A 25,815-nucleotide genomic window follows, 5' to 3' on the forward strand; every position below is an offset into this window, starting at 1 on the left:
GGATGCCAAGCAATTACAGCATAGCAGGTGTTTTGTGTGTGTTTTTTTTTTAAATATATATATTTTTTATTGATTTCAGAGAGGAAGGGAAAGGGAGATAGAAACATCAATGATGAGAATCATTGATTGGCTGCCTCCTGCACGCCCCTTGCTGGGGATGGAGCCTGCAACCCAGGCATGTGCCCTTGAATGGGAATCGAACCCTGACCTCCAGGTGCCTAGGCCGATGCTAACCACTGAGCAGTGCCGGTCGGGCTGCAGGTGTTGTTTGCTAGCATGCTGTGTAATCAAAAGAAGGGAGAATCAGTGAAGCCCCTACAAAGTCAGCAGAATAAAGGCTCCTTGGAGGCCGTAGACGTTGCTCATCTGCGGGGAACAAACGTGTTTACTCCTCCGCACTGGCCTCCTAGAACCACGTGGCAGCGTTGCGCAGGGAGCAGTCGGGTTCGCCAGGATCGCGTGTTGGCGTTCCAGCTCTGGCCCGTCCTGACAGGCTGCTGCCTCGGCAGGAATGCCGGGGCGAGGGTCTGTGGAGCTGAGCTCCGGCGACCTGGGACTGACATGTGCCAAGAACAAGAAATGAAACCTAACTGTAGTGCACAGGGGGAAAGGCAGGTTCCTGGGCACAGCCCCTGGAACCAGTCTCCGGGAGGAGGGGCCAAAGCATCGGCATGTTGACAAGCCCCGGGTGGTGGTTCTGCACACTCATTTGGAAATGGGCCGGCAATTTCAAGGCAAGCAGCGGCCTTGACCGTGGAGCTCTGGCCCCGAGGCCTCAGTTACAACCAAAACTGGAACCAGGACCTAACGCAGGAGCAACTCCAAGCACCGGGAATGGGGGGAGTCCTGTTCCTCCCTGCACCTCTCCAGCCAGCTCCAGCCATCCGTGTCCATGCAGAAGGGAAGGCTGGCCCGGCCGGTGTGGCTCAGTGGTTGAGCGTTGACCTAGGAACCAGGAGGTCACGGTGCGATTCCCGGTCAGAGCACATGCCCAGGTTGTGGGCTCGGTCCCTGTGAGGGGCGTGCAGGAGGCAGCCGATGAGTGATTCTCTCTCATCATTGATGTTTCTCTCTCTCTCACTCCCTCTCCCTTCCTCTATGAAATCAATTAAAATATATTTAAAAAGAAGGGAAGGCTGTATGGCTGCTGGGAACCATGAAGAGAAAGGCAGATTCAAACTAAGATCTACGTTCTCCAGTGCGGGGTGGGCCAGGCCCGGGCAGAGCTCTGACTTGGCTTCTGGGTGACTATCACCTTCAAGTTGAACTCAAGTGGTTTCAGGGGGAAAAAGGTACTTACCCCGTACTTCCAACTTGTAAGTTTCGGATGGTTTAAATTTTTGTAAATAATTGTAAAAAAATTAACTATATTGGCTCAGGTCAAACAGTTTATCTAAGGAGCCTCAGACTCACAGTCCAGATCCACTGGCCACTTCAGACCTGATCGCTCTCCTCTGTCCAGCGGTTAGAATGACCACGATTGAGGTCACTCTTGCCTAGTTACGGGGCCCAGCAGCACGGCAGACCCAGAGAGGGCTGGTCCTGGGCCTGTCACTATGTGATCTATTTAATGATTAATGAGTCTTCTTATTCTCCATAGAATGAGAGAAATCCCTGCCCTCCCCAGCCCACTCATCTGGTTATTTATAAAGAACATGACATACAGTGAGGTTTGTGAAACATCAAGTACCTCCTGATGGTCTCTTTATGTATATATTTTTAATGTATTTTATTGATTTTTTTTACAGAGAGGAAAGAAGAGGGATAGAGAGTTAGAAACATCATGAAAGAGAAACATCCATCAGCTGCCTCCTGCACACCCACTACTGGAGTTGTGCCCGCAACCCAGGTACATGCCCTTGACCGGAATCAAACCTGGGACCCTTCAGTCCGCAGGCCGACGCTCTATCCGCTGAGCCACACCGGTCAGGGCGGTCTCTTTATATTTTCATTCTGAAGATACAGAAGGGGTTTATATTTGTTTAAATGTCCTGAGACTTAAATTGAAACTACTTAAAACTGCAGAATTATTTTTCAAATTTGGTAAATATTGTTTTTAACATCTTGTAATCCCACCCCCTAAAAAAAACTAATAATAAAAAAACCCCACAACAATCCCAAATCTCTAAAAAGTACTACAGCTTGCACGGCCTTAAGAGGATTACACTGAACTTGATGGGTTTATCTGGGCCTGTCCTGAAGCTCATTTCCTTCTTGTTAATCCTCAGCAGAGGTTATATTTACGCCATTGATTTTTCTTTTTTTAATCCTCACCCAAGGATATTTTTTTCCACTAATGTTTTTAAGACAAGAGGGAGGGAAGGAGAGAAATATCGATGTGAGAGAGCCACATCAATTGGTTGCCTCTCACACACGGGATCAAACCTGCTATTTTGTTAATTTTTTAGTCTTCATATTTTTTCCATTGATTTTTAGAGTGGAAGGGAGGGGGAGAAGCAGAGAGACACACCGATGTGAAAGAGACATCAATTGGTTGTCTCCAACATGTCCCCTGGGCCCCACGAGGGCCAGGAGCCTGCAACCTGGGCATATGCCCTTCACCAGAATCGAACCCAGGACCCTTCAGTCCACAGGCCAACGCTCTATCCACTGAGCCAAACCAGCCAGGGCAAACCTGCCATTTTTTAAAATATATGTATTTTATTAATTTTTTTTTTTTTTACAGAGAGGAAGGGAGAGGGATAGAGAGTGAGAAACATCGATCAGCTGCCTCCTGCATACCCCTTGCTGGGGATGTGCCCGCAACCAAGGTTCATGCCCTTGACCAGAATCGAACCTGGAACCCTTCAGTCCACAGGCCGAGGCTCTATCCACTGAGCCAAACCAGCCAGGGCAAACCTGCCATTCTTGAACGGGAATCGAACCCATGACCCTTCAGTAGGCGGATGGAGGCTCTAACCAATGAGCAACACCAGCCAGGGCAAACTCATTTCCTTTTGAAGTCCTGATTTTGTTGCCTTTTTTTTTTTTTTTTTTCCCCTGCAGAGAGTGCACTGGGCCTTCTTGGGGTGAAAAACCATCCTGGCCCAGAACGGAGTGGCTGTGACCTAACAATGTCCCGGTCCCCCAGGTGCGCCCTTTCCAAAGGGCTCATAAACCTCCGCGGCGCCGCAGAACGAAACACTCCTCCTGCGATACGCCCGCCCCCTACGCACATGCCACTCACAGCACCGCAGCCTCCCAGGTCCCGCCCACCCCGGGCTATGTGGGAAGGGCCGCTTCCGGAGCAGCCGGAACTCGCTGTCGCTTAGCAACCAGGTGACAGGCTGCGACTCGGGCCTATCCCTTGGCCGCTCCCGCGCTGGGCAGGAGCTGCGAGCGAGCGGGCGGCGCGCCTTTCCAATACACCTGCCCGCTGGCAGGACTCTCCCAACGAGGACGCCCACCATTCATGGGCATCTGTCAGGCTCCTTCAGGCACGTCACGCTATGGAACCCCGAGAATTCACCACCTTTCTCACCGACAGGAAACCAGGCCGAGAGGCGAAGGCCCTCAGCCCGGGGGACCTGGCTCAGGGCGGGAATCGCACCTGCCGGTCCCCCATCCCAGAGCCTGGAGAAGGAGCAGCAGCTCAAACTCGACCCGAAATGCTTTATTTTCCATCATGGCTCTGCAACGCATGCCTGTCTAGCCCGAGGGGCCGGAGGGACCGGAGATCCCACCTGGCAAATGGCAAACGGACCCAAGGCCTGCAGGGCAGTGACTGCATCGGAAGTGGACGGGGTGCGCCTGGCCCCCACAGTCCAGGCTCAGCTTACTTGGCAGGAGGCCTTCAGGGTGGGAAAGGGCAAATGCTCTGGGCCGCCGGGCGGAGTGAACCACGGAGGGTGGAGAGGCCCCGAGGCTGGAGAATGAGTCCCCTCCGGCCCGGGCAGGGCTGGAAGCTGCGCCACCCGACGGCTCCGGGCTCCGGGATCCAGGCTCCAGGCGCCGCTCACAGCGCCAGCCCCCGCTCCTTGAACAGCTGCTGCAGCGCCTCTTCCAGCGGCCGGCTGGTGCCCTGCAGCCCTTTCACCACCTGCGCCGCCCACTCGAAGTATTCCTGCACCCGATGCTCCGACCACCCTGCGTGGGAAGGGACAGAACACGGCCCGTGGAATGGCAGCCGACTCCCTGCAGGGCTTGGTGGAAGGATTTGTCTTGAAATCTGGCCCAGCTCCGGTATTTCTGCCCCATGAGAGCAGACCAGAGTGGTCTGGTAGAGACTAATTTGGGCCGCAGTGGTCGGCAAACTGCGGCTCGCGAGCCACAAGTGGCTCTTTGGCCCCTTGAGTGTGGCTCTTCCACAAAATACCACGTGCGGGCGCGCACGTCCAGTGCGATTGAAACTTCGTGGCCCATGCGCAGAAGTCGGTATTTTGTGGAAGAGCCACACTCAAGGGGCCAAAGAGCCGCATGTGGCTCGCGAGCCGCAGTTTGCCGACCACGGGTTTGGGGAATTAACCAGAACGCCCAGACTTTCCCTCCCTCCTCCTCCCCCACCCCCCAGGGGAACGGAGCCACCTGGGCCTCCAGAAGATGGGCCCTCCCTGCCCCCCCCCCCCAGAGCAGGTGGGGGCTCCTACCCTCTGGGGTGCAGCGATTCAGGTCCCTCAGGTTGTACAGCTTGTCCGCCAGCTTCACCAGCTTGGCCCCCGGGCTGCTGTGGGGCGCATGCTCCACCTGCAGCCTCTTCCGCTCCAGCTTCGGCAGCGTCTTGTCATCCGTCACCTCCTCCACCAGCCGCCGCACCTGCGCCCCGAAGTGCAGCTCCAGCTCATCGAGGGTGGTGTCCGTGTCCTCCACCGTGTCATGGAGCAGGGCGGCCTGGGGACGGGCTCCCACTTAGCCCTGCGGCGCCAGAGCTGAATGGGGCGCCGGTCCCCACCCCGGCCTCCTGCCTGTCGGCGGAGGAGGGAACCGTTACCTGTAACACCGCAATGTCGGTGATTCCCGCCTCGTGGGTCAGGATCCGAGCCACACCTGGCGGGCAGAGCAGGAAATCAGACGGGAGGGGGTCCCAGCCCGCGTGTCGGTGGGATATTTTTGGAGCCAGCTGTGGCCCCTCACTCACTGGGTGTCCCTCGGGCACGTCCTTGACTCTCTTTGGGCGTCAGCCGTACACAGGGAACAGCCATGCCCGCCACCCCGGATGGTCTGCGGCTGCATCACCCACAGAGCGTGGCACAAAGCTTGGTGCAGAGCAGGTGCCCAACGAGGTGCACGGTCCCACCCCCGTCCCCCGGCGCCGCTGAGGTTACTCCCGGGGCTGCGCGCCCACCGATCGGGTGGTTGATGTAGGGGGTCCCTTCGGGGTCCATCCGCCGCTGCCGTCGGTGCTTGTGAGCCGCGAAGTCGGCCGCTTCCAGCAGCTGCGCCACCTCGGAGCCCATCGCGCCGGTGGGGCGAGCGACTGGGGTTCCGCGAGGAAGGGAAGCCGGACCGAGCTCCACAGCGCCCCCTGGCGCCGCGGAGGCCGCGGGGATTGTGGAATCCAGTTCAGAAGAGTTCCTCTTGGGGGTGCCTTCCTGGTGGGAGTGGGGGCGCGGGGGGGGGTAAGACCCTGGTTCAGTGCGCTCTGCTGGGGGCGCAAGCGCAAGTCCTGGTTCTCCGAGGCCACACGTGTGCCGATTCCAGGGCACGAAGGCACCGGTGGCTGTTACTGAGGGGGCAGGGCAATTCGCCTAACCTCAAGGTCAGAGCCAGCTTTTCCCAGGAGGGACTTCTCCCCCCATGAAAAGACAGCCTGCAACCGATCAGTGCTCTGAAATTCCCCAAGTGCTCTCAAAAGAATTCTCCCCGCGGGGGCGGGCCTGGTTGCTATGGGCACGGAGCCTCACTTTGGGACCCAGGAGACCCCTAGGGCCTGACCTTCTGGAAATTGGAGCCTTTGCTGGAAGCCCTGCTGAGTTGCTTCAGATTTAGGCTCCCAGCCAGCAGCGATGTTTCTGCAGGAACTGGCTTATTTATTTTTTTTTCACTTTTTTAAAATATATTTTATTGATTTTTGACAGAGAGGAAGGGAAAGGGATAGAGAGTTAGAAACATCGATGAGAGAGAGACATTGATCAGCTGCCTCCTGCACACCCCCTACTGGAAATGTGCCCGTAACCAAGGTACATGCCCTTGACCGGAATCGAACCTGGGACTCTTCAGTTCCCAGGCTGACGCTCTAGCCACTGAGCTAAACTGGTCAGGGCTATTTTTTTTTAAGTTAGTGATTAACATTGGAGTTGCTGACTTTTAAAAATATATATGTTTATTGATTTCAGAGAGGAAGAGAGAGATAGAAACATCAATGATGAGAGAGAATCATTGATAGGCTGCCTCCTGCACCACTACCCCCCTGTCTCTCCCCCCGCCCCCACCCCCCAGGTAATTGAGTCTGCAACCTGGGCATGTGCCCTTGACTGGGAATTGAACCGTGACCTCCTGGTTCATGGGTGGACGCTCAATCACTGAGCCATGTTAGCTATACAGGAGCTGTCTTCTTTTCTCTCAGGTGCTGAGACAAAATCTGCATTTTTGTGCCATAAGGGTTCGTGCACCAGTCCCCAGGCACCGGCTGTGGGCTCTGGGGTGATGTGTGTTGCCACCGCTGTTCTGGGAGCATGACATTGTCAGGCCTCCGGCAGGTACTAGAATAACACTTAACCTTGCTGGCGGGCGGCCTCCAGCCTCCTGGATAAAGTCCGTCTCAGGGGAAGGCGGCTATGAGGTATGAGGGTAAGAGGACCTGCACACCCTGGAAGAGCTTCGCCTGTGACATGGATCAGCTCGTTGCTAAGTAAACTCCAATCACACAGGCAGCGTGTGTGCTCTGGCTGTCGCTGGGGCAGATGAGGGCTCAGGGGGAACGTCAACGAAAGGAATCACCCTCGCTTTTCAGCTCATCTTGGTGGTTGCCACGACACAGGGTAGGGAAGGAAGTTCCAAAGGTTTGAACGGAGGCCTCTGGGGCCTGAAACGGAGCCATCAGAATTCCCAGGGCCTCCAGGCAGCCTGGAGGCTGAGAATGGTTCTAAAATGCGTATCTAGCCCTGACTGTTTTGGCTCAGTGGACAGAGCATCGGCCTGCGGACTGAAGGGTCCCAGGTTCGATTCCGGTCAAGGGCATGTACCTTGGTTGTGGGCACATCTCCAGTAGGGGGGGTGCAGGAGGCAGCTGATCGATGTTTCTCTCTCATCGATGTTTCTAGCTGTCTGTCCCTCTCCCTCCCTCTCTGTAAAAAATCAATAAAATTATATAAAAAAATAAAATGGGTATCTGTTCACTAGGCTGATGGCTCCACTTCTTTCTTTCTCACCCCTCATTCTGTCCTCTAGTCTTCTGAGCCCTTCCCCTAGGGCTCAGAAAACCTTAGGCCGCTTGGAGCCACAGTCCCCACATTTTCCCTCTTACTAAAATATATATATTTTAAATTTATTTCAGAGAGGAAGGGAGAGGGAGAGAGAGGTGTAAAACATCAATGATGAGAGAGAATCATGGGATGGCTGCCTCCTGCACATCTCCCACTGGGGACAGAGCCCACAACCCGGGCAGGTGCCCCAACCAGGAATCGAACCATGACTTCTTGGTTCATAGGTAAACGCTCAGCCACTGAGCCACAGCGGCCGGGCAACAGAAGATACACACTCCATCACTTTTCACTCTCTCTAGAGGTCTGTGCATAGCCCAGGGGCCTTGGGGCTTTGATGGTTATTTCCTTATAGTTTGCAGCCCATAGCTCAGCAAGAGAGACGCTGGGGTTCCTAGGACCAGGGCAGAGGTGGCGGGGGCCTCTCAGGGGCTCCCAGGGGAGGCTGTCCCTGGAGCTACCGCTGCTCTTCAGCTGGGTGACCCTTGCCCAGCAGTCTCCTCCTTGTCCCCACCCCGACCCACTTCCGGTCCCCTACTCTCTCAGCGGGAACTGAGCTCCTCTGGGAAGCTGGTTGGGAGAAAGGGAGCCTGCCCTTCCGATAAGAGCTGACCCCTTTCACTCTCCCCAAGGCGGGGAGTAGGGTGCGGGCAGACCATTTCTGCCTGTCGCCAGCCCCCTGCCCCTCCCTTCAGCATTGGCTCAGCACCCTCCCTTGTGCCAGACCATCCACCCAGTATGCCAACAAGATCCTGCTTTCTTGTCCTCAGCTCTCTGATGCTCCTGCCATAGCCGCCTGCTGCCACCTGCAGGCTGCAGGGGCTCCGATGCCCTTGGGCGGCCCGTCCATGCCTCAGCCCCTCCTCAGGTGACAACTCCAGCCCCAAAGCCACGGGAACACGGCCAGTGCGTTGCGTTCCAGGATCTGGGGCTCTAAGTTCCGGGACGGGAGGCTTGTAGCTTGCAGACTAGTGGAGAGACAGACCTCAAAACAGAAAATCACGTAAACACATGATTGCAAACCATTCGGGGAAGGAAAAGTTCCGGGGCCCTGAAAGCAGGTAACAAGAGGCCATGTCTGCGTTGTGGAGCGAGGGTCAAGGATTACACACATCATAGTCGGGGTTTGCAATCCTGGATCTTCCCCTGGATGGCTTAAGGGCACCTGTGAGCCCCCTGGATTAGTGTTTATATAAGATTCTGCATTTATCCGGGGAGCGGGCCGAGCTTTCTCTGAACTCTCACCTCCTGACACTGTCTCCTCTCCCATCGAGGCCGGCTCCTAGCGCCGGGCCTCCCCAGGCTGCTGCTCGCGACCCTGTGACCGCAGACCTCGTGCACTCCCGCCGCGGTCAGGGCCCGGACCGCGGCCTCTGCGCGTCTCCCTCGGGGTGTTCCCACGCGCGCCCCCTGCCGGTCTCGGTGGGAACAGACTACGCGCCCCGCCCCCCCCCCGGCTCCTCTGCGCATGCGGAGCCGGCCGAGCGCCCCGCCCCTCCCGGCGCGCGCACGCCTTGGTCCCACCCCCTCTCGGCCGTCGCCTCTGACGTCAGGGGGCGGGGCATCCCACGGCGGATTCCGGAGTCTGGGCTCCGCCCGCCCCAGAGCCCGCGACGGCGCGCGCCCGGCAGGTCCTCCGCGATGACGGTGAGTGGTCCCGGGACCCCAGCCCCGGCCACCGTCCCGGGGGGGCGGGGGGAGTGTGTGCCCATCCCCCGCGCCTGTACCACCTCGCACCTGCTCTGCGCCTCCTCGCCCCTCCATGGGGGGCCGGTCCCCGACCCCCAGCTCCGGGCGGGCCCCGAGCCCAGCGCCGACGTTTGCACCGCTCCCCTCCGCAGGCCAGCTCCGTGGAGCAGCTGCGGAAAGATGGCAACGAGCTGTTCAAATGCGGGGACTACGAGGGCGCCCTGGCGGCCTACACCCAGGCCCTGGATCTGGGTGCGACGCCCCAGGACCAGGCCATCCTGCACCGGAACCGGGCCGCCTGCCACCTTAAGCTGGTGAGGGAGCCGGGGCCGCCGGGGCCGCTTTGTCCATCTCGCCGCTGCGCGGGGGCCCTGGCTGGACATTCACCTTCTCAGGCCGCCCACACCTGTGGGATGTCTTCGGGGGCCTCCGGGTGGCAGGGGGAGCAGCCCTGCCGCTCTGTGGACCGCCTGCTTTTCTTTTGCAGGAAGATTACAGCAGAGCAGAAACCGAGGCCTCCAAAGGTGGGGAACGCGCCCTGTGTGGAGGGAGCTGTGGGGCTCTGTGGTGGGCAAGGACCTGGGACCCTGCATGGCCACCTTCTCCTCTTCCCCCTGGAGCACACCTGCCTGCCTGCCTGCCTGCCCACTTCCTCGGGCCTTTCCTTTTCTGCAGCTGCCCGCACCTTTTCTGCGGCCGGAGTGCTGAGCCCCACAGCCGTCCCCCCACCTTCCTCTGGCCCTCGAGATCTTTCCCTCCTGCTCCCGCCTGGAGACGGTGGCGTCCCGGGTGCTGACCGAGCTCCCGTTTGTGCTCAGCCATCGACAAGGACGGCGGGGACGTCAAGGCGCTCTACCGGCGGAGCCAGGCCCTGGAGAAGCTGGGCCGCCTGGACCAGGCCGTCCTGGACCTGCAGAGGTGCGTGAGCCTGGAGCCCAAGAACAAAGTTTTCCAGGAGGCCCTGCGCAGCATCGGGGGCCAGATTCAGGAGAAGGTACGTGAGGGGGGAGCGGGGGGCGGGGGGGGCGCGTGGCATTGACTGGTGGCGGAGGGACCCTGGGAAGGGGTGTGGGTCGAAGGCGGAGACACAGTTCTGCAGGGAGGACGGCACAGGATCCTCCCCAGCGGGTAGGGAAACGCAAACTAAAATACCAGCGAGGTGCTGGCTTCTCGTCGGTCTGCCTGGCACTGTTTAAAGTTTGTGCACTTGCCCTAGCCCAGTGGTCGGCAAACTCATTAGCCAACAGAGCCAAATATCAACAGTACAACGATTGACATTTCTTTTGAGAGCCAAATTTTTTAAACTTAAACTATACAGGTAGGTACATTGTTAGGAACTTAATTAGGGTCCTCCTAAGGCTTAGGAAGAGCCACACGCAAGGGGCCAAAGAGCCTCATGTGGCTCGCGAGCCGCAGTTTGCCGACCTTGGCCCTAGCCGGTTTGGCTCAGTGGCTAGAGCGTCGGGCTTGCAGACTGAAGGGTCCTGGGTCCAGTTCTGGTCAAGGACTCGTATCTTGATCGCAGGCTCCTCCCCAGCCCGGACCCTGGTTGGGGCGCACGCAGGAGGCAGCCACTCGATGTGTGTTTCTCTCACATCGATATTTCTGTCTTTCCCCCCCTCTTCCACTCTCTCTAAAAACCAATGAAAAAATATCCTCGGGTGAGGATTAAAATAAATAAAGTGTGTACACTTGGCTGGAAGGCGGGAGGGAGATGCTGAAGTGGCAAGGTGAGGGGTGTGAGCCTGCTCATGGTGCGGCTCCCTGGGGGAGCGCTTCAGCATCTCTCTTAAAGTGGTAAATGAGCAGGTGCTGTGTGATCCCGTGTGTTTACCTGTCGCACCTCAAGTCTTGCCCGTCCGTGTACACAAGCTGGCGTGTGTGTTGATGGCAGCCTTGTTGGTCTCCATGAAAACCCGGAACTTGCCTCAGTGCCCAGCAGCGGGGGAATGGCTGACTAAGCTGGGTGCCGTCCTACATTGCAGTGACCGAGAGTTGAGAGTAGGTGGACCCGCATGCACAGACGTGGAAGGCTGATGCTTAAATGAAAAAAAGGAAAGCATACAGTAACACGTACAATATGATGTCATTTATATTAAAACTAGAGGCCCGATGCCCGAAATTCGTGCAAGGGGCTCGGCCCTCACAGTCCTGGCTTCATTCGGAAGGTCGTCCGGAAGGACATCTGGAAGGACGTCCGGAAGGTCTTTTGGCTGTCTGGTCTAATTAGCGTATTACCCTTTTATTATTATAGATGTTTTCCCCACAGACACACCCAAGACCACCCCCAATTTTTCTGCATGCACACTTGGGTATGTAAGTAGGGAGAAAAAATAACTAAAAATACACATGAAAATGTCACCGGTGTGACCTCTGGGGAAAGGAATGGGATGAGGGGGATTTTCTAAGGAGACATGGCTTTACCTGCTAATCTTTTTATTTTATTTTATTTTTTTTAAAATATATTTTATTGATTTTTTACAGAGAGGAAGGGAGAGGGATAGAGAGTTAGAAACATCAATGAGAGAGAAACACCGATCAGCTGCCTCCTGCACACCCCCTACTGGGGATGTGCCCGCAACCAAAGTACATGCCCTTGACTGGAATCGAACCTGGGACCCTTCAGTCCGCAGGCCGATGCTCTATCCACTGAGCCAAATGGGTTAGGGCACCTGCTAATCTTTTTAAATAAAGAGGCATTATTTGTGTGGCATAGGCGCTCACATAATTAGGAGAAGAGAATCTGAAGGCCATCGTGAACTTTACCCAAGCTTGAATTAACCCGATCATTTGGTGTTAAAATGCCGAAACAGTGGAAGCAAATAATGCGATGGCTAATTCCTCATTGAGAGGCCGAGACCTGGGAAAGCAAACTGTTCCTTTTTTATTTCTTTTAACATTGTCCCAGCCGGCTTGGCTCAGTGGCTAGAGCGTCAGCCTGCGGACTGAAGGGTCTCAGGTTCGATTCCAGCCAAGGGCAGAAGGAGAGAGAGACAGAAACATCAATGATGAGAGAGAATCATTGATCGGCTGCCTCCTGCATGCCCTCCACTGGTGATCGAGCCCGCAACCCGGGCACGTGCCCCAACTGGGAATCGAACCGTGACCTCCTGGGTCATAGGTCGATGCTCAACCACTGAGCCACGCCGGCCGGGCCAAACTGTGCTCCTTTTAGTGCCAGCTCTGTTTGATTCCCAGGGTCTGCCTAGAGCCCTGTGTTGAGAAGGATTAGGGAGCATCTGGGCTGGGCAGGGACTCAGATGTGCCGTGACTGATTAGTCATGTTGCCATGGGTGCAAGAGGGGCAGGGACCCAGGACCGTGGGGAGGGAGATTCCTGGGGTGATCCTGATCATTAAGATTATTTTCAAAAACTCAAAAGGAGGACACTCTACCTGAGGGGAGTGTGGGCAGCGACCTCACCCCCTGCTGGCTCCCTTGCAGGAAGTGTAAATGCTGCCCCAGCGTCGATGGCGTCTCTGGGAGGGGTGGCCTTTGGTGGAGAGGATCCCTCCGCACGGTGCCGCCCCTGTTGACCAAGCGGGAAGTCGCTCAGGGAGGAAAATAGCCGCGGGAAGTTGGGGAGAAGCTGCCAGGCGAGTCCCTTCCTGCCCACGGGAGCTGGGTGCTAGCCCCAACCCAGACATCCTCGCGGGGCCTCCCAGACACGGGAGCCAGGCGCTGGGAGGAGCCGGAGTGAACAAAGGGGCTGTGTGTGTGTCTGGCCCGAAGCGAGGGTTGGCCCCATGCTGTCGCTGTCGCAGGTGCGGTACATGTCCTCCACGGATGCCAAGGTGGAGCAGATGTTTCAGATCCTGCTGGACCCCCAGGAGAAAGGCACCGAGAAGAAGCAGAAGGTGAGGGGCCTGGGCCGAGTGAGACCTGGACTTCGGTGGGGCTGCCCGGCCGCAGTGCCCTGTGTGCTGGGTTCACCCAGAAGCCCCCGGGGGCCCCGTCCCTGCCCTTCAGTCTTTGCCGGGGACTCAGGACCCCACGTACTCTAACTACCAGCCCTGAGAGCAGGCTCTTCCCCTCCTTACAAAGAAGGGGCCGGGCCGGTGTGGCTCAGTGGTTGAGCATCGACCTATGAACCAGGAGGTCACGGTTCGATTCCCGGTCAGGACACAAGCCCGTGTGTGGGCTCAATCCCAAGTGAGGGGCGTGCAGGAGGCAGTCGGTCAATGATTCTCTCTCATCATTGATGTTTCTTTCTCTCTCCCTCTCCTTTTCTCTCTGGAATCAATAAAAACACATTTAAAAAATACAAAAAAAACCCCAAAGAAGTGCACTCAGGTCCGGCGAGGTTAAATGGATAGCCAGGTCACCAGTGGGGCTGGAGCGCGGGGCCCCTGCCCGCCGGGCCCTGTGCGTGGTGTCACAACAGGAGGAACTGTATTTGAAGGGCCAGAAGGTTGAGGACCACTGTCCCTGTTCACACAGGCTTCCCAGAACCTGGTGGTGCTGGCCCGGGAGGAGGCCGGGGCGGAGAAGATCTTCCGGAACAACGGAGTGCAGCTCCTGCAGCGCCTGCTGGACACGGGGGAGGCTGACCTGATGCTGGCGGCCCTGCGCACGCTGGTCGGCATCTGCTCTGAGCACCAGTCACGGGTAGGTGGGGGTCTGCTTCCTGCCACCGTCCCTCCGTGCGTCCCTCCGTCTGTCCATCCTGCCTTCCAAAGACAACGTGAGGCAGAGTACCAGGAGGCCTGTAACGGAGAGGAGAATGTAACGGCTCCAAAAAGGCCAACATGATTGGGGCCACCTGGGCCGGGAAAGGGCAAAGCCCCCCACCGACACCGGGGTGCCTGCTCTGGGGGGGTGGGGTCGGGGGGCTTCTGAGCGTGGCCAATCGTTCCTGCAGCTGCTCATGGGGCTGCCCGGTCGCTGACTCACCTGCTGTCGGGGCGGTGCCAGCAGGCTTGTCTGAGACAGAGGGCACCCGTCTTCCCCTGAGCACCCCAGGGGGGTCCTCACTCGGGGGGGGGGGGTCCTCACTCGGGAGGTGGTCAGCGGTCACCACAGTGTCTCTACCACCGAGACAGACCAGATATGAGGGGCCCGGCACCCCACTGACTCAGTGCGTCCGCAGGAGCAGCCCTGCCCTGGCCGGTGCGGGGAGGCCGGCCCCGGGGGACAGGGACTCGACCTTGTTGCCTCTAGCAGAGCCCACAGTTCCTGGGTCAGCGGGGGCACTGCGACATGTCCTGCGAAGGTGGTTTAGGCCAAACTGAACCTCCGGCCACACTCAGGACCCGCCGGTAGGGCTCTCGCTCTCCGCCCGCCCTTCCCCAACCAGAGGCTCTCCTCTCCCCCCAGACAGTGGCCGCGCTGAGCGTGCTGGGGACGCGGCGGGTGGTCTCCGTCCTGGGCGTGGAAAACCAGGCCGTGTCGCTGGCCGCCTGCCACCTGCTGCAGGTGATGTTTGATGCCCTCAAGGAGGGCGTCCGGAAGGGCTTCCGAGGCAAAGAGGGCGCCATCGTGGTGGGTGAGTGGAGGCGGGGCTGCGGCTGCCCGGGTCTGTCATGGAGGGGGTGGGGCTGGGCGCCGGGCCTTTTGGGAAAATGGCCTGGTGACTGTTTTACTCCAGGTTCTTCTTTTTTTAAATCCTCACCTGGGGATATTTTTTCCATTGGTTTTTAGAGAGAGTGGAAGAGAGAGGGAAAGACAGAAATATTGATGTGAGAGAAACACATCGATTGGTTGCCTCCTGCATGAGCCCCGACCAGGGCCCGGGCTGGAGAGGAGCCTGTAACCCAGGTACTTGCCCTTGACTGGAATCCAACCCCCAACGCTCTAGCCACTGAGCCAAACTGTCTAGGGCTACTCAAGGTTCTAAAGCCAGCGGTTCCCAACCTGTGGGTCGCGACCCCTTTGGCAGTCGAACGACCCTTTCACAGGGGTCGCCTAAGACCATCCTGCATGTCAGATACTTACATGACGATTCATCACAGTAGCAACATGACGGTTCTGAAGTAGCAATGAAATAATTTTATGGTTGGGTCACAACATGAGGAACTGTATTTAAAGGGCCAGAAGGTTGAGAACCACTGTAAGCAGTCAGGGTGCCTGTAGGGAAGCTGGAGCCCAGCCCAGCACTCAGGATGCAGGTCCCCCCGCCTCTTAATCTCTGGCCTCTTGAGAAAGTTCAAAGGTCAGACGGGGCTGGGCCACCCTGTAACCTAACGTCTTCTTGCTGCCAGACCCCACCCGGGAGCTGAAGGTCCTCATCAGCAACCTGCTGGAGCTGCTGACGGAGGCGGGCGTCTCGGGCCAGGGCCGCGACAACGCCCTGAGCCTCCTGATTAAGGCGGTGCCCCGCAAGTCCCTCAAGGACCCCGACAACAGCCTCACCCTCTGGGTCATTGACCAAGGTAGGCGCTGCTGCTTTTAGAAAGGGCCAGGGCCTGGGCACGCGTGTGGCCTCTCGCTTGGAGGGGCTGCGCCAGCCGCGGGGCTGCCCTGAGCGCACCCTGGGGCCTGTGCCCGGCCCTCCGCCCCCGGAGGCAGACCCTCCAGCTGGGACGTGTGCCCACGCATGCACACCGAGCAGGCCCGCGAGCAGGTTCCCAGGAGGCTGGATCCGCTCTCTGGGTCTGAAGGTTGTTCAGGGAGCGAGTATTGCTTCTATGTGCAGGGAAAATCTTAAAGTGTAACATCTGAGCTCACACTGGTCTTTGTCCCTAAAGGATACGCCAGGAAGGCTTGGCAACAGGGCCCGCATGAGCTCACCTATCGGGTGCTCACCTTTTGTTACCGCAGTAAGCCTGTGAGGGGTGATTGCTATTTTCTTTGGTTTCAGAGAGGAAGGGAGAGGGAGCGAGAGATAGAAACATCAACGATGGGAGAGAATCATTGAGCGGCTGCCTCCTGCACGGCCCACACTGGGGATGGAGCCTGCAACCCAGGCATGTGCCCTGACGTGGAATTGAACCCAGGACCCTTCAGTTCGCAGGCTGACGCGCTATCCATTGAGCCAACCCAGCTAGGGCTGTGATTGCTATTTTCCCTTCAGTTTTTATTTTTTAAATATATTTTTTTATTATTTTTGTTAATCCTTACCTGAGGATATTTTTCCATTGATTTTTTTTTTTTAGAGAGAGAGAGTGGAAGGGAGGGGGAGAGACAGAGAGAGAGAAACATTGATGTGAGAGAGACACATCAATTGGTTGCCCCCTGCACTGGCCCCACCCAGGGCCAGGGTGGAACCTGCAACTGAGGTACATGCCCTTGACAGGAATCGAACCCGGGACCCTTCAGCCCAAAGGCTGACACTGTCCACTGAGCCACACTGGCTAGGGCTTCCCTTCAGTTTTACACATGAGGGACCTCAGAGCCCCTGACCTCACTGCTGAGGCCCTGCCCTGCTCACACACCCGCCTCCGCGGCAGCGGATCAGCCGGACAGACAGCCCGCAGCCTGTGCAGCGTGGTCCTGCCGCCCCGTGCCTTTCCCAGAAACCCCTGCCCTGGGCCCGTCGGGGCTGGACTGACCAGGGCGTCCTCTCAGGTCTGAAGAAGATCCTGGCGGTGGGGGGCTCTGTGCAGGAGCCCCCCGGGGAGCTCGCGGTGACCGCCAACAGCCGCATGAGCGCCTCCATCCTCCTCAGCAAGCTCTTCGACGACCTCAAGTGTGACGCCGAGAGGGAGAACTTCCACCGCCTCTGCGAGAACTACATCAGGCGAGCGAGGCGCCGTCTCCGCTGCCGGGTCCCAGCCGGGGTTCTGGCTCCTTGTGGGGGGGTCGGGGGGGCAATGAAAGGCTTTCGACACGGGCAGCGGCCTGGGGAGGACACGCAGGGGCCACGTGTCCCAGGCCCACGCCTCGTTGCACAGGGACCTTCTTTCCCAGTTCTCTGTGCTGCCACCTCAAGCCCAGACCCAGCGTTCACTGAGCACTTACTATGTCTCTCTGAACACAGCAGTGCAACGTGCCAGTCCTGCTCTTTTTTATTTTTTAAGAAAAATATATGTATTGATTTCAGAGAGGAAGGGAGTGGGGAGAGAGATGATGAGAGAGAATCATTGATCGGCTGCCTCCTGCATGCCCCTCACGGGGATCCAGCCCGCAGCCCGGGCCTGTGCCCTTGGCCGGGATCAAACCTGGGACCCTTCAGTTCGCAGGCGGACGCTCTATCCACTGAGCCAAACCGGTTAGGGCTGTCCTGCTCTTAAGGAGCTTACAGCTGAGAGAACACTCGAGACAGATTATGAAATAAGAACAATTTCAGCCCTACCTGGTGTGGCTCAGTGGATAGAGCGTCGGCCTGCGGACTGAAGGGTCCCAGATTCGATTCTGGTCAAGGGCACATGCCTGGGTTGCGGGCTCGATCCCCAGTGTGGGGCATGCAGGAGGCAGCTGATCAATGATTCTCTCTCATCATTGATGTTTCTATCTCTCCCTCTCCCTTCCCCTCTGAAATCAATAAAAATATATATTTAAAAAAAAGGAACAATTTCAGATCTCACTAAGGACAGAGGGGACAAGCGGGTGGTGTGAGTAGCAGGCGGTATGTTGTCAGGGAGGGCTCCGTGGATCGGCACTGCCCTCCAGGAAACGGCCTTGGCAGCCTTCCCGCCGTTCCTGCCCACGTGTGCGCACGCGTGGCCGGTGGGCGGGAAGGAGGGCCCCCTACGCCGGCCCCGGTGTGACAGCCGCCCCTGTGCCCGCAGGAGCTGGTTTGAGGACCACGGGCTGGCCGGGAAGCTGCGGGCCATCCAGACGGTGTCCTGCCTCCTGCAGGGCCCCTGCGACGCCGGCAACCGGGCCCTGGAGCTGAGCGGCGTCATGGAGAGCGTGATCGCGCTGTGCGCCTCGGAGCGGGAGGAGGAGCAGCTGGTGGCCGTGGAGGCCCTGATCCACGCGGCCGGCAAGGCCAAGCGGGCTTCCTTCATCACGGCCAACGGCGTCTCGCTGCTGAAGGACCTGTACAAGCGCAGCGAGAAGGACAGCATCCGCATCCGGGCGCTCGTGGTGAGATGGGCGGCCCGCGCCGGGCACACGGGCCCATGGGCAGGGCCCCCTGGCTGGCGTCTCAGGGTGCAGCCCCAGCCCACTCTAGGAGGGGATCTGCCAGAGGCATGGGCCCTGCCTCCTCCCAGAGGGCTCAGGGTCCCCTCAGAGAGAGCGCCCTGATGAGAGAGGGCCCCTGACAGGCTGCCCCGGGGAGCGGGGCGCGGAGCTCCCGGAGGTGATGAGTTTGGAGGACCCGCTGGGCCAGGCTGGTCGGAAGGGCTGTGCGGGAAGGCTGGGCCTGCAGGCGGTCCCGGGAGCTGGTGGTTGGGGTCCGTCTGGCCTCCAGGAGCCTGCAGCCCTGCACGGGGGGAAGCCCCAGGGCACTTGGTCTCTTCACCCCGAAAGGATCTTGACCTCGGCTGAGGCACCTGTCTTCCCCCACATCTTAGCTCCGCCTGTAAAAAGCTTTTTCCCTTTTTTTTGGTGTGATGTGGAGAACAGCTAACTCCCTGGGGTGGGGCCCAGAACAGCTCAGCGGCCAGCTGGCTCTTGCCTCTCCCTCCAGGGACTCTGTAAGCTGGGCTCGGCCGGAGGGACTGACTTCAGCATGAAGCAGTTTGCTGAGGGCTCCACCCTCAAACTGGCCAAGCAGTGTCGGAAGTGAGTCACCTGGCGTTGCTGCGGCCCCACCTCGCGGCTTGCCCTCAGGAGGGGCTCTGGGAGGCGGTGGGGTCTCCTTACTGCCCTGCTCTCCCCCAGGCGACCCTCCTGGTCCTGCCCTGTGAGCTGCTTCCTGTTTTGAATGGAAGCCCAAGCCCCTGGCGTTCCCCCCCTCTTCCCCCCCCGTCCGATCCTGGTGGTCCCCTTCACAGCACCCCGTCTGACGGTTGTCCCTGCCCTGCCTGTCCCCAGGTGGCTGTGCAATGACCAGATTGATGCGGGCACTCGGCGCTGGGCAGTGGAGGGCCTGGCCTACCTCACCTTTGATGCTGACGTGAAGGAGGAGTTTGTGGAGGATGAGGCGGCCCTGAAGGCTCTGTTCCAGCTCAGCCAGGTAGCTCCTGGCTCTGCATTCGCCCGGGACTCTGTCTAGGATTAGAGCCCAGCAGGCTTCCTCAGCGACCATGGCCAATGGGGCTTGTGGCCCCAGGGAGGGAGGGCTGGCAGCCGGAGCGTTCCCACTGTGTGGCGTCCGGAGTGGTCCCACTGTGTGGCGTCCGGAGTGTTCCCACTGTGTGGCGTCTGGAGTGTTCCCACTGTGTGGCATCCGGAGTGGTCCCACTGTGTGCGTCCGGAGTGGTCCCACTGTGTGCGTCCGGAGTGGTCCCACTGTGTAGCGTCCGGAGTGGTCCCACTGTGTAGCGTCCGGAATGGTCACACTGTGTGGCATCCGGAGTGTTCCCACTGTGTGGCGTCCGGAGTGGTCCCACTGTGTGGCGTCCGGAGTGGTCCCACTGTGTGGCGTCCAGAGGGGTCCCACTGTGTGGCGTCCAGAGGGGTCCCACTGTGTGGCGTCCAGAATGGTCCCACTGTGTGGCGTCCCACTGTGTGGCGTCCCACTGTGTGGCGTCTGGAATGGTCCCACTGTGTGGCGTCCGGAGTGGTCCCACTGTGTGGCTTCCGGGGAGGGGGTCCCGCTGTGTGGTGTCTGGAATGGTCCCACTGTGTGGCGTCCGGGATGGTCCCACTGTGTGGCGTCCGGGATGGTCACGCTGTGTGGCATCCGGAGTGGTCCCGCTGTGTGGCGTCCGGAATGGTCCCGCTGTGTGGCGTCCGGGGGGGGTCCCACTGTGTGGTGTCCGGAATGGTCACACTGTGTGGCGTCCGGAATGGTCCCACTGTGTGGCGTCCGGAATGGTCACACTGTGTGGCGTCCGGAATGGTCACACTGTGTGGCGTCCGGGATTGTCCCACTGTGTGGCGTCCGGAATGGTCACACTGTGTGGCGTCCGGAGTGTTCCCACTGTGTGGCGTCCGGAGTGGTCACACTGTGTGGCGTCCAGAGTGGTCACACTGTGTGGCATCTGGAGTGTTCCCACTGTGTGGCGTCCGGAGTGGTCCCACTGTGTGGCGTCCGGAATGGTCCCACTGTGTGGCGTCCGGAATGGTCACACTGTGTGGCGTCCGGAGTGGTCCCACTGTGTGGCATCTGGAGTGTTGGTCCCATTGTGTGGCGTGGGCATACTGGCCTCCCCACAGTGTTAGAAACGATGAACTCTCCAGAGGAGTTGGGGGTCATGCGTGAGTTCCCCAAATCTGGAGCCGGGCTAGGGCCTGGGCATGTTCCCAGATTCGTCCTGGTGCCCGAGCCGTCCAGCCAAGGGCAGAGCTGGGGTCCTGGGCGCGGGCAGCACGGGTGTCAGCTGCCTGCCCCCTGCTCCCGGCAGTCCGAGGAGCGGTCGGTGCTCTTTGCGGTGGCCTCGGCGCTGGTGAACTGCACCAACAGCTACGACTACGAGGAGCCCGACCCCAAGATGGTGGAGCTGGCCAAGTACGCCAAGCAGCACGTGCCCGAGCAGCACCCCAAGGTGAGGGCGCCCCCGGAAGGAGCTTGGGGGAAGGAGCTCCACGGGGACCGGGTGACCCGGGGCACCCACGGCAGACACGCCTCCCATTGAAGGGGCTTCTTCCCCTGGGTTTTCATGGCCATCGATCTGCTGTGAGGAGGGTCCCCTCTCCCTGTCCAGGGACCGGAGCCCCTGTGCTCAGCCGCCTCCTTCCCCAGGACAAGCCGAGCTTCGTGCGGGCCCGGGTGAAGAAGCTGCTGGCGGCGGGCGTGGTGTCCGCCATGACGTGCATGGTGAAGACCGACAGCCCCGTGCTCACCAGTTCCTGCCGGGAGCTGCTGTCCAGGTGCGCCTGCGCCGTCCGAGGGGGCGGGGCCTGTGCCGTGGCCTCTGGGGTGGGAGGTCTGCCCGCCGGCCCGGCTGCCCACCACCGCGCCTTCTCCCTGCAGGGTCTTCCTGGCTTTGGTGGCGGAGGCGGAGGACCGCGGCACGGTGGTTGCCCAGGGAGGGGGCAAGGTGAGCTGTCCACACGCCCTCCTGGGTCTGTGCCGTCAAACCTGACTCAGTGGCTGCTGTACCAGCAGTTGGTGTTAGACGGGGAGCAAAAAGCAGTATCAATGGCCCTGGCCAGCTTGGCTCAGTGGATAGAGCGTCGGCCTGCGGACTGAAGGGTCCCAGGTTCGATTCCGATCAAGGGCATCTGCCCGGGTTGTTGGCTGGATCCCCAGTGGGGGGTGAGCAGGAGGCAGCAGATCAATGATTCTCTAATCATTGATGTTTCTGTCTCTCCCTTCCTCTCTGAAATTAAAAAAAAAGCATTATAAATGGCGGGAGGAACGTCCTCCTGCTGAGTGGGTGATGCTGAAGGCGCTGGGCTCCTGTTAAGGTGCTGAGCCAGCCTTTCCCTGTGTCATTGACCTCCATAGCCCCCTGCCCAGCACAGCCCATGTCTAGCTCTTGAATGGTGTTTCCGGAAGTTTTTGGGTGGCCTATGGGAGACCTCAGAGAGGTGACGAGGGTCTGAGCCCGTGATCTGCAAGCCTTGTGGGGGGCGGAGAGGGGATAGTGAGGGCGCACAGTCAGGGCATCGGGGCCTGACAGCTTGGGCCTCACGCTCCAGGCACGTCATGATCCCTGAAGGGCTTGTCCCTCTAGGCTCTGCTCCCGCTGGCCCTGGAAGGCACGGACGTGGGGCAGACAAAGGCCGCCCAGGCTCTCGCCAAGCTCACCATCACCTCCAACCCAGAGATGACCTTTCCCGGAGAGCGGGTGCGTGTCCTCCCGCCCAGCCCTGGCCCCCCCTCCACCCCTCGCTGGGCCCTGATGGCCTCTGACCCAGCTGTGGCTCCTCCTTAGGACGCACAGCAAGTGGCAGCTTTGCCGAGCCCCGGGATGGGGAGGGCAGCCTGCTGCTGGGGGGACCGCCAGCTGCAGGGTCAGCGGACTGGTGGGGGCTGGGCCGTGTAGCCCTGACAATGGGGGGCACATCGCAGGTCTATGAGGTGGTCCGGCCCCTCGTGTCCCTGCTGCACCTCAACTGCTCAGGCCTGCAGAACTTCGAGGCGCTCATGGCTCTCACGAACCTGGCGGGGATCAGTGAGAGGCTCCGGTAAGGCCCTCGGGATGCGGGCCTGGGCGGGGTTTCGGGGCTTAGGTTACCCCCAGGGAAGCACTTCACAGTTTGGTCCTTGCTGTGTTTGAGAACCTCTGCCATACAGCAGAGAGGATAGTTCCGCGAGGACAGGGTTCTCGGCCATGCCCTGGCCGGTGTGGCTCAGTGGGTGGAGTGTCAGCCTGCAGACCGGAGGGTCCCGGGTTCGATTCCGATCAAGGGCACATAGTTCAATTGCAGGCTTGTTCCCTGGCCCCAATCAGGGTATATGTGGGAGGCAACCAATATATGTGTCAATATATGTGTCTCTCTCACATCGATGTTTCTCTCTCTGTGTCTCTACCTCTCCTTTCCACTCTTTCTTAAAAAAAAAAAAAAAAAGCAATGGAAAGATATCTTCGGGTGAGGATTAATGAAAAGAAAAAAAAAAAAAGGCTCTTGGCCGTAACTGCAGGCTCCAGAGTCAGACAGCCTGGGTTCGAGTCCTGGTTTCTCTGGTTACTGGTGTGTAACCTCAAACAAGTACTTAATCTCTCCGTGCCTCAGTTTCCCCCTCTGTGAAATGGGATGGTTATAGTACCCGCCTCGTCGAATCCTGGTGAAAAGAATTAAATGAGAAAATACATGTAAAAGCTCTTAATACGAAGGTGCCTGGCTCCCGGCGATGTGCCCGATTGATACATATTTGCTCTTATCACTCATTGTGACTTTGACTGCATGGCTCACTCCGCAGCCTCGGTTTTTTCTTCTGCTACGTAGTCATGCCAGTCACACCTGCACCTCCAGCAGGGGGCGTAGGAGGAGGAGGTCAGACAGCCCGAGTGCCAGGTCAGGGTCAGGGCTCAATTTCAGTGTCAGCATCGCCATCGCCACCACCCTCGTCTGCAAACTCCTAGTTCAGTGCCTTTCCCCTGGTCCCACGTTGGCGCCCAGGCCTGGCTAGAAGGTTGGAGACGGCTGCAGTTCACACCTGGTGCAGGAGGGCCCTTCGACATTGCCCCGGGAAGCCCTCGGCCCAGGGCCGGATTGTATGGGGATGCCAACCCGCCCACCTTGGCTCCGCAGGCAGAAGATCCTGAAGGAGAAGGCGGTGCCCATGATTGAGGGCTACATGTTTGAGGACCACGAGCTGATCCGCCGGGCGGCCACGGAGTGCATGTGCAACTTGGCCATGAGCAAGGAGGTGAGGCGTGACCCAGGCAGCCACGTGGGCAGGGACGCAGGAGTGCCTGTGCCCTGGGGGGGCTTGGCCGCAGCTGACCGGGTCACCTCCCTTTTCCGGCCACAGGTACAGGACCTCTTCGAAGCCGAGGGCAATGACCGCCTGAAGCTGCTGGTGCTGTACAGCGGGGAGGACGATGAGCTGCTGCGGCGGGCGGCTGCCGGGGGCCTGGCCATGCTCACCTCCATGCGGCCCTCTCTCTGCAGCCGCATCCCCCAAGTGGTCAGTGCCTCTCCTCTGCGGGGAGGGGAGAGGAGGCGGGTGCGGCCCAGCGTGGCACTGGTGGGTGGGTGTGCCCCCTGCCGGGGCTCAGCCTGTGGCTCCTTCCCTGCAGACCACACACTGGCTGGAGATCCTGCAGGCCCTGCTTCTGAGCCCCAACCAGGAGCTGCAGCACCGGGGCGCCGTGGTGGTGCTGAACATGGTGGAGGCCTCGCAGGAGACGGCCGGCACCCTGATGGAGAGCGAGGTGCTGGAGATCCTGTCGGTGCTGGCCAAGGGCGCCGAGGGCCCCGTGTCGAGGGCGGCCGCGGCTTGCCTGGGGAAAGCGGTGGAATATGGGCTCATCAAGCCCAACCAGGATGGAGAGTGAGGGGCTGTCAGCACCACTGTGCATCGCGGCCCAGGGGACCACGCGTGCAGCTGTGGCCGTAAGGGCTGGGCTGCCAGCACGCTGGCCTCCCCGGCTGCCCTTTGATGCCCTCTGCCCTGAGTCAGGGGCCACGCGCCACGCGCCACAGCCCTGCTCACAGCACTACCTCCAGCCTCACGCAGAGGGGCTTTTCCTACCACTGCAGACACTGGGAAAGGGGCGCACTCAGCCGGGGTTCCTCCATCCGGCGGCACTTCCGGCAGCCTCACAGGCAGCATCACCGAGCCCGCTAGCAGGGCTGCCCGACCCCTAATAAAAGCGTGTGGAACTCAAGCGTGTGGCCTGTCCGTGGCCTGGAGGAAGGCTGGCCGTTGGTCACTCTGGAGCAGGAGCTGGTGGGCCTGTGTCCACGGGAGCCACCCCTGCGAAGGAACCCCGTGGATTCCCCACCCCTGGGCCAGTGGGTCGCGGCTTAATCCTGTTGGAGGCCCAGGGGTTAAGCCTAGAATCTAATCAATAAACAAAGGAGTGGGTTTAGGGTACAGACTCGGGGATGCTGGCCCTTCAGTGTCTTTGCATTGAGAGTCCTCAGTGACCACGTGCAGGGCTGGTGGGCGTGTCCCCGGGCTGCTCCTCCCTCCGGCGCCCGGCGGGCTAAGCCCAGTCGAAGCTCATTGGCTCAGCGGGATAGATGACCGGTCCTGGAGCCAATGGGAGGCTTGGCGGCAGAGGCGCCCGCCTACTACGGCTGCTTCCGGTCGGGCTGCAGCCTTGCAAGCGTGAGGGAGACAGGGTGGGGGGGGTACTCCCGCCCGCCGGCCGCTACTCGCCACCCCTTCGTCTCGGCTCCTGAGGAGGGTCCCCTGAGGGCTTCTAGTCTGTGCTCCGCGGGGGCGGGGGCCGGGCCCTCTGGTCCGCCTCTGCCGCGGACCCACGCCCACCGGAGGTTCCTCCGCTTAGCAGCTTGGGCCGCAGTGGCTCACCGTAGGCCTCGGGACCGGCTCCACGGGACCTGGGCTGGGCAGGCCGCGGCGGGACCGCAGGCACCGAGGTGAGCACCGCCCTGCGGCCGCCAGTGGGCGCCTCGCCCGGCGCGGGCCTTCCCAGCTGCCCCTGCGCTGTCGGCAGGTCCCGGGCAGGTGACTCCCTGGGTGCCGCCCGCGCCCCGCCTTCCCACCTGCATTCTGCCCCTCGGAAGGGGCTGCCTAAGGGATGGAGGGCACAGGGTCAAGATCAGAGTCAGAGGCCTCCTTGCGCCGGGATGGACACGGAAGGGGTTAGGGACCCAGGTCCGAGTTAGGAGCTTTGGTCTCAGGGGCGACCCAGGATCTGACCCCGGAGTCCTGACCACGCTGCACTGAGAAAGCGGGGTGCTGTCTCCTCACTGATGTGTGAGCTCCTTGGGACAGACAGCGTCCCTCTCGGGCCAGAGTAAAAGGATCCATAAATGCGTGTGGAATGAGTAAGAGACTAGATGGGGTCCCTGAAAACCCACAAGCACCCACGGCCATTCTCATCTGCTCCAAGCGCTGGGTGCAATGAGCTAGCGCCTGTGCTTATGATGGTGGTGCCAGCCCTTGACCCTTTATCTGCATCTACTCCACAAGATGGGTGCAAACATCCCATCCCCTATCTCCGCCTTTGTAAAACCGAGGAAACGGAATTGAGCCCGGACAGCTTACGGGTAGCTGAGGACACAGGCCCTGCTCGCTGCAGAAGCAAACACGGGAACCCGGGGTGGGGGTGCGGGGGGGGGGCTGTCACCCGCTGCTGTCTCCCTGTGGCTCCACAGCTTCCACTGGTGGGAGGAGCGCTGTGCGGGGAGTCAGGGTGGGGCCTGAGCCAAGACTCCGCTCCGCGAACGTGGGGGATGGCTGCCGTCCA

General features: G+C 59.8%; 3 protein-coding genes across 3 annotated transcripts in view; 2 read left to right on the top strand and 1 right to left on the bottom strand.

Annotated features, from left to right (window-relative positions):
* Positions 1–25,815, top strand: part of CRTC3 (CREB regulated transcription coactivator 3) — a gene marked incomplete at its 5' end in the record, with an annotated part of 1,283,408 nt that overhangs the window by 314,879 nt on the left and 942,714 nt on the right. The gene's annotated exons all lie outside the window — the stretch shown is intronic.
* Positions 2,970–8,763, bottom strand: HDDC3 (HD domain containing 3). Its single transcript, XM_081114887.1, has 5 exons — positions 8,604–8,763; positions 5,282–5,528; positions 4,928–4,983; positions 4,587–4,827; positions 2,970–4,086 (listed from the first exon to the last, which is right to left on the bottom strand). Exons 2-5 carry the CDS (start codon positions 5,391–5,393, stop codon positions 3,956–3,958), a joined length of 540 nt encoding a protein of 179 aa, XP_080971013.1. The 5' UTR covers positions 5,394–5,528; positions 8,604–8,763; the 3' UTR covers positions 2,970–3,955.
* UNC45A (unc-45 myosin chaperone A) lies at positions 8,910–24,586 on the top strand. Its single transcript, XM_081114696.1, has 20 exons — positions 8,910–9,005; positions 9,200–9,361; positions 9,535–9,571; positions 9,866–10,041; positions 12,811–12,903; positions 13,487–13,654; positions 14,363–14,531; positions 15,247–15,417; positions 16,553–16,724; positions 17,716–18,016; positions 18,564–18,658; positions 18,911–19,052; positions 20,386–20,526; positions 20,724–20,851; positions 20,955–21,021; positions 21,661–21,774; positions 21,999–22,114; positions 23,183–23,300; positions 23,406–23,561; positions 23,674–24,586. The coding sequence occupies exons 1-20, from the start codon at positions 9,000–9,002 to the stop codon at positions 23,929–23,931; spliced, it is 2,790 nt and encodes a 929-aa protein (XP_080970822.1). The 5' UTR covers positions 8,910–8,999; the 3' UTR covers positions 23,932–24,586.

Source organism: Myotis nattereri (genome assembly GCF_964212035.1).
Source record: "Myotis nattereri genome assembly, chromosome: 21".
In the NCBI taxonomy this organism is placed as follows: Eukaryota; Metazoa; Chordata; class Mammalia; order Chiroptera; family Vespertilionidae; genus Myotis; species Myotis nattereri.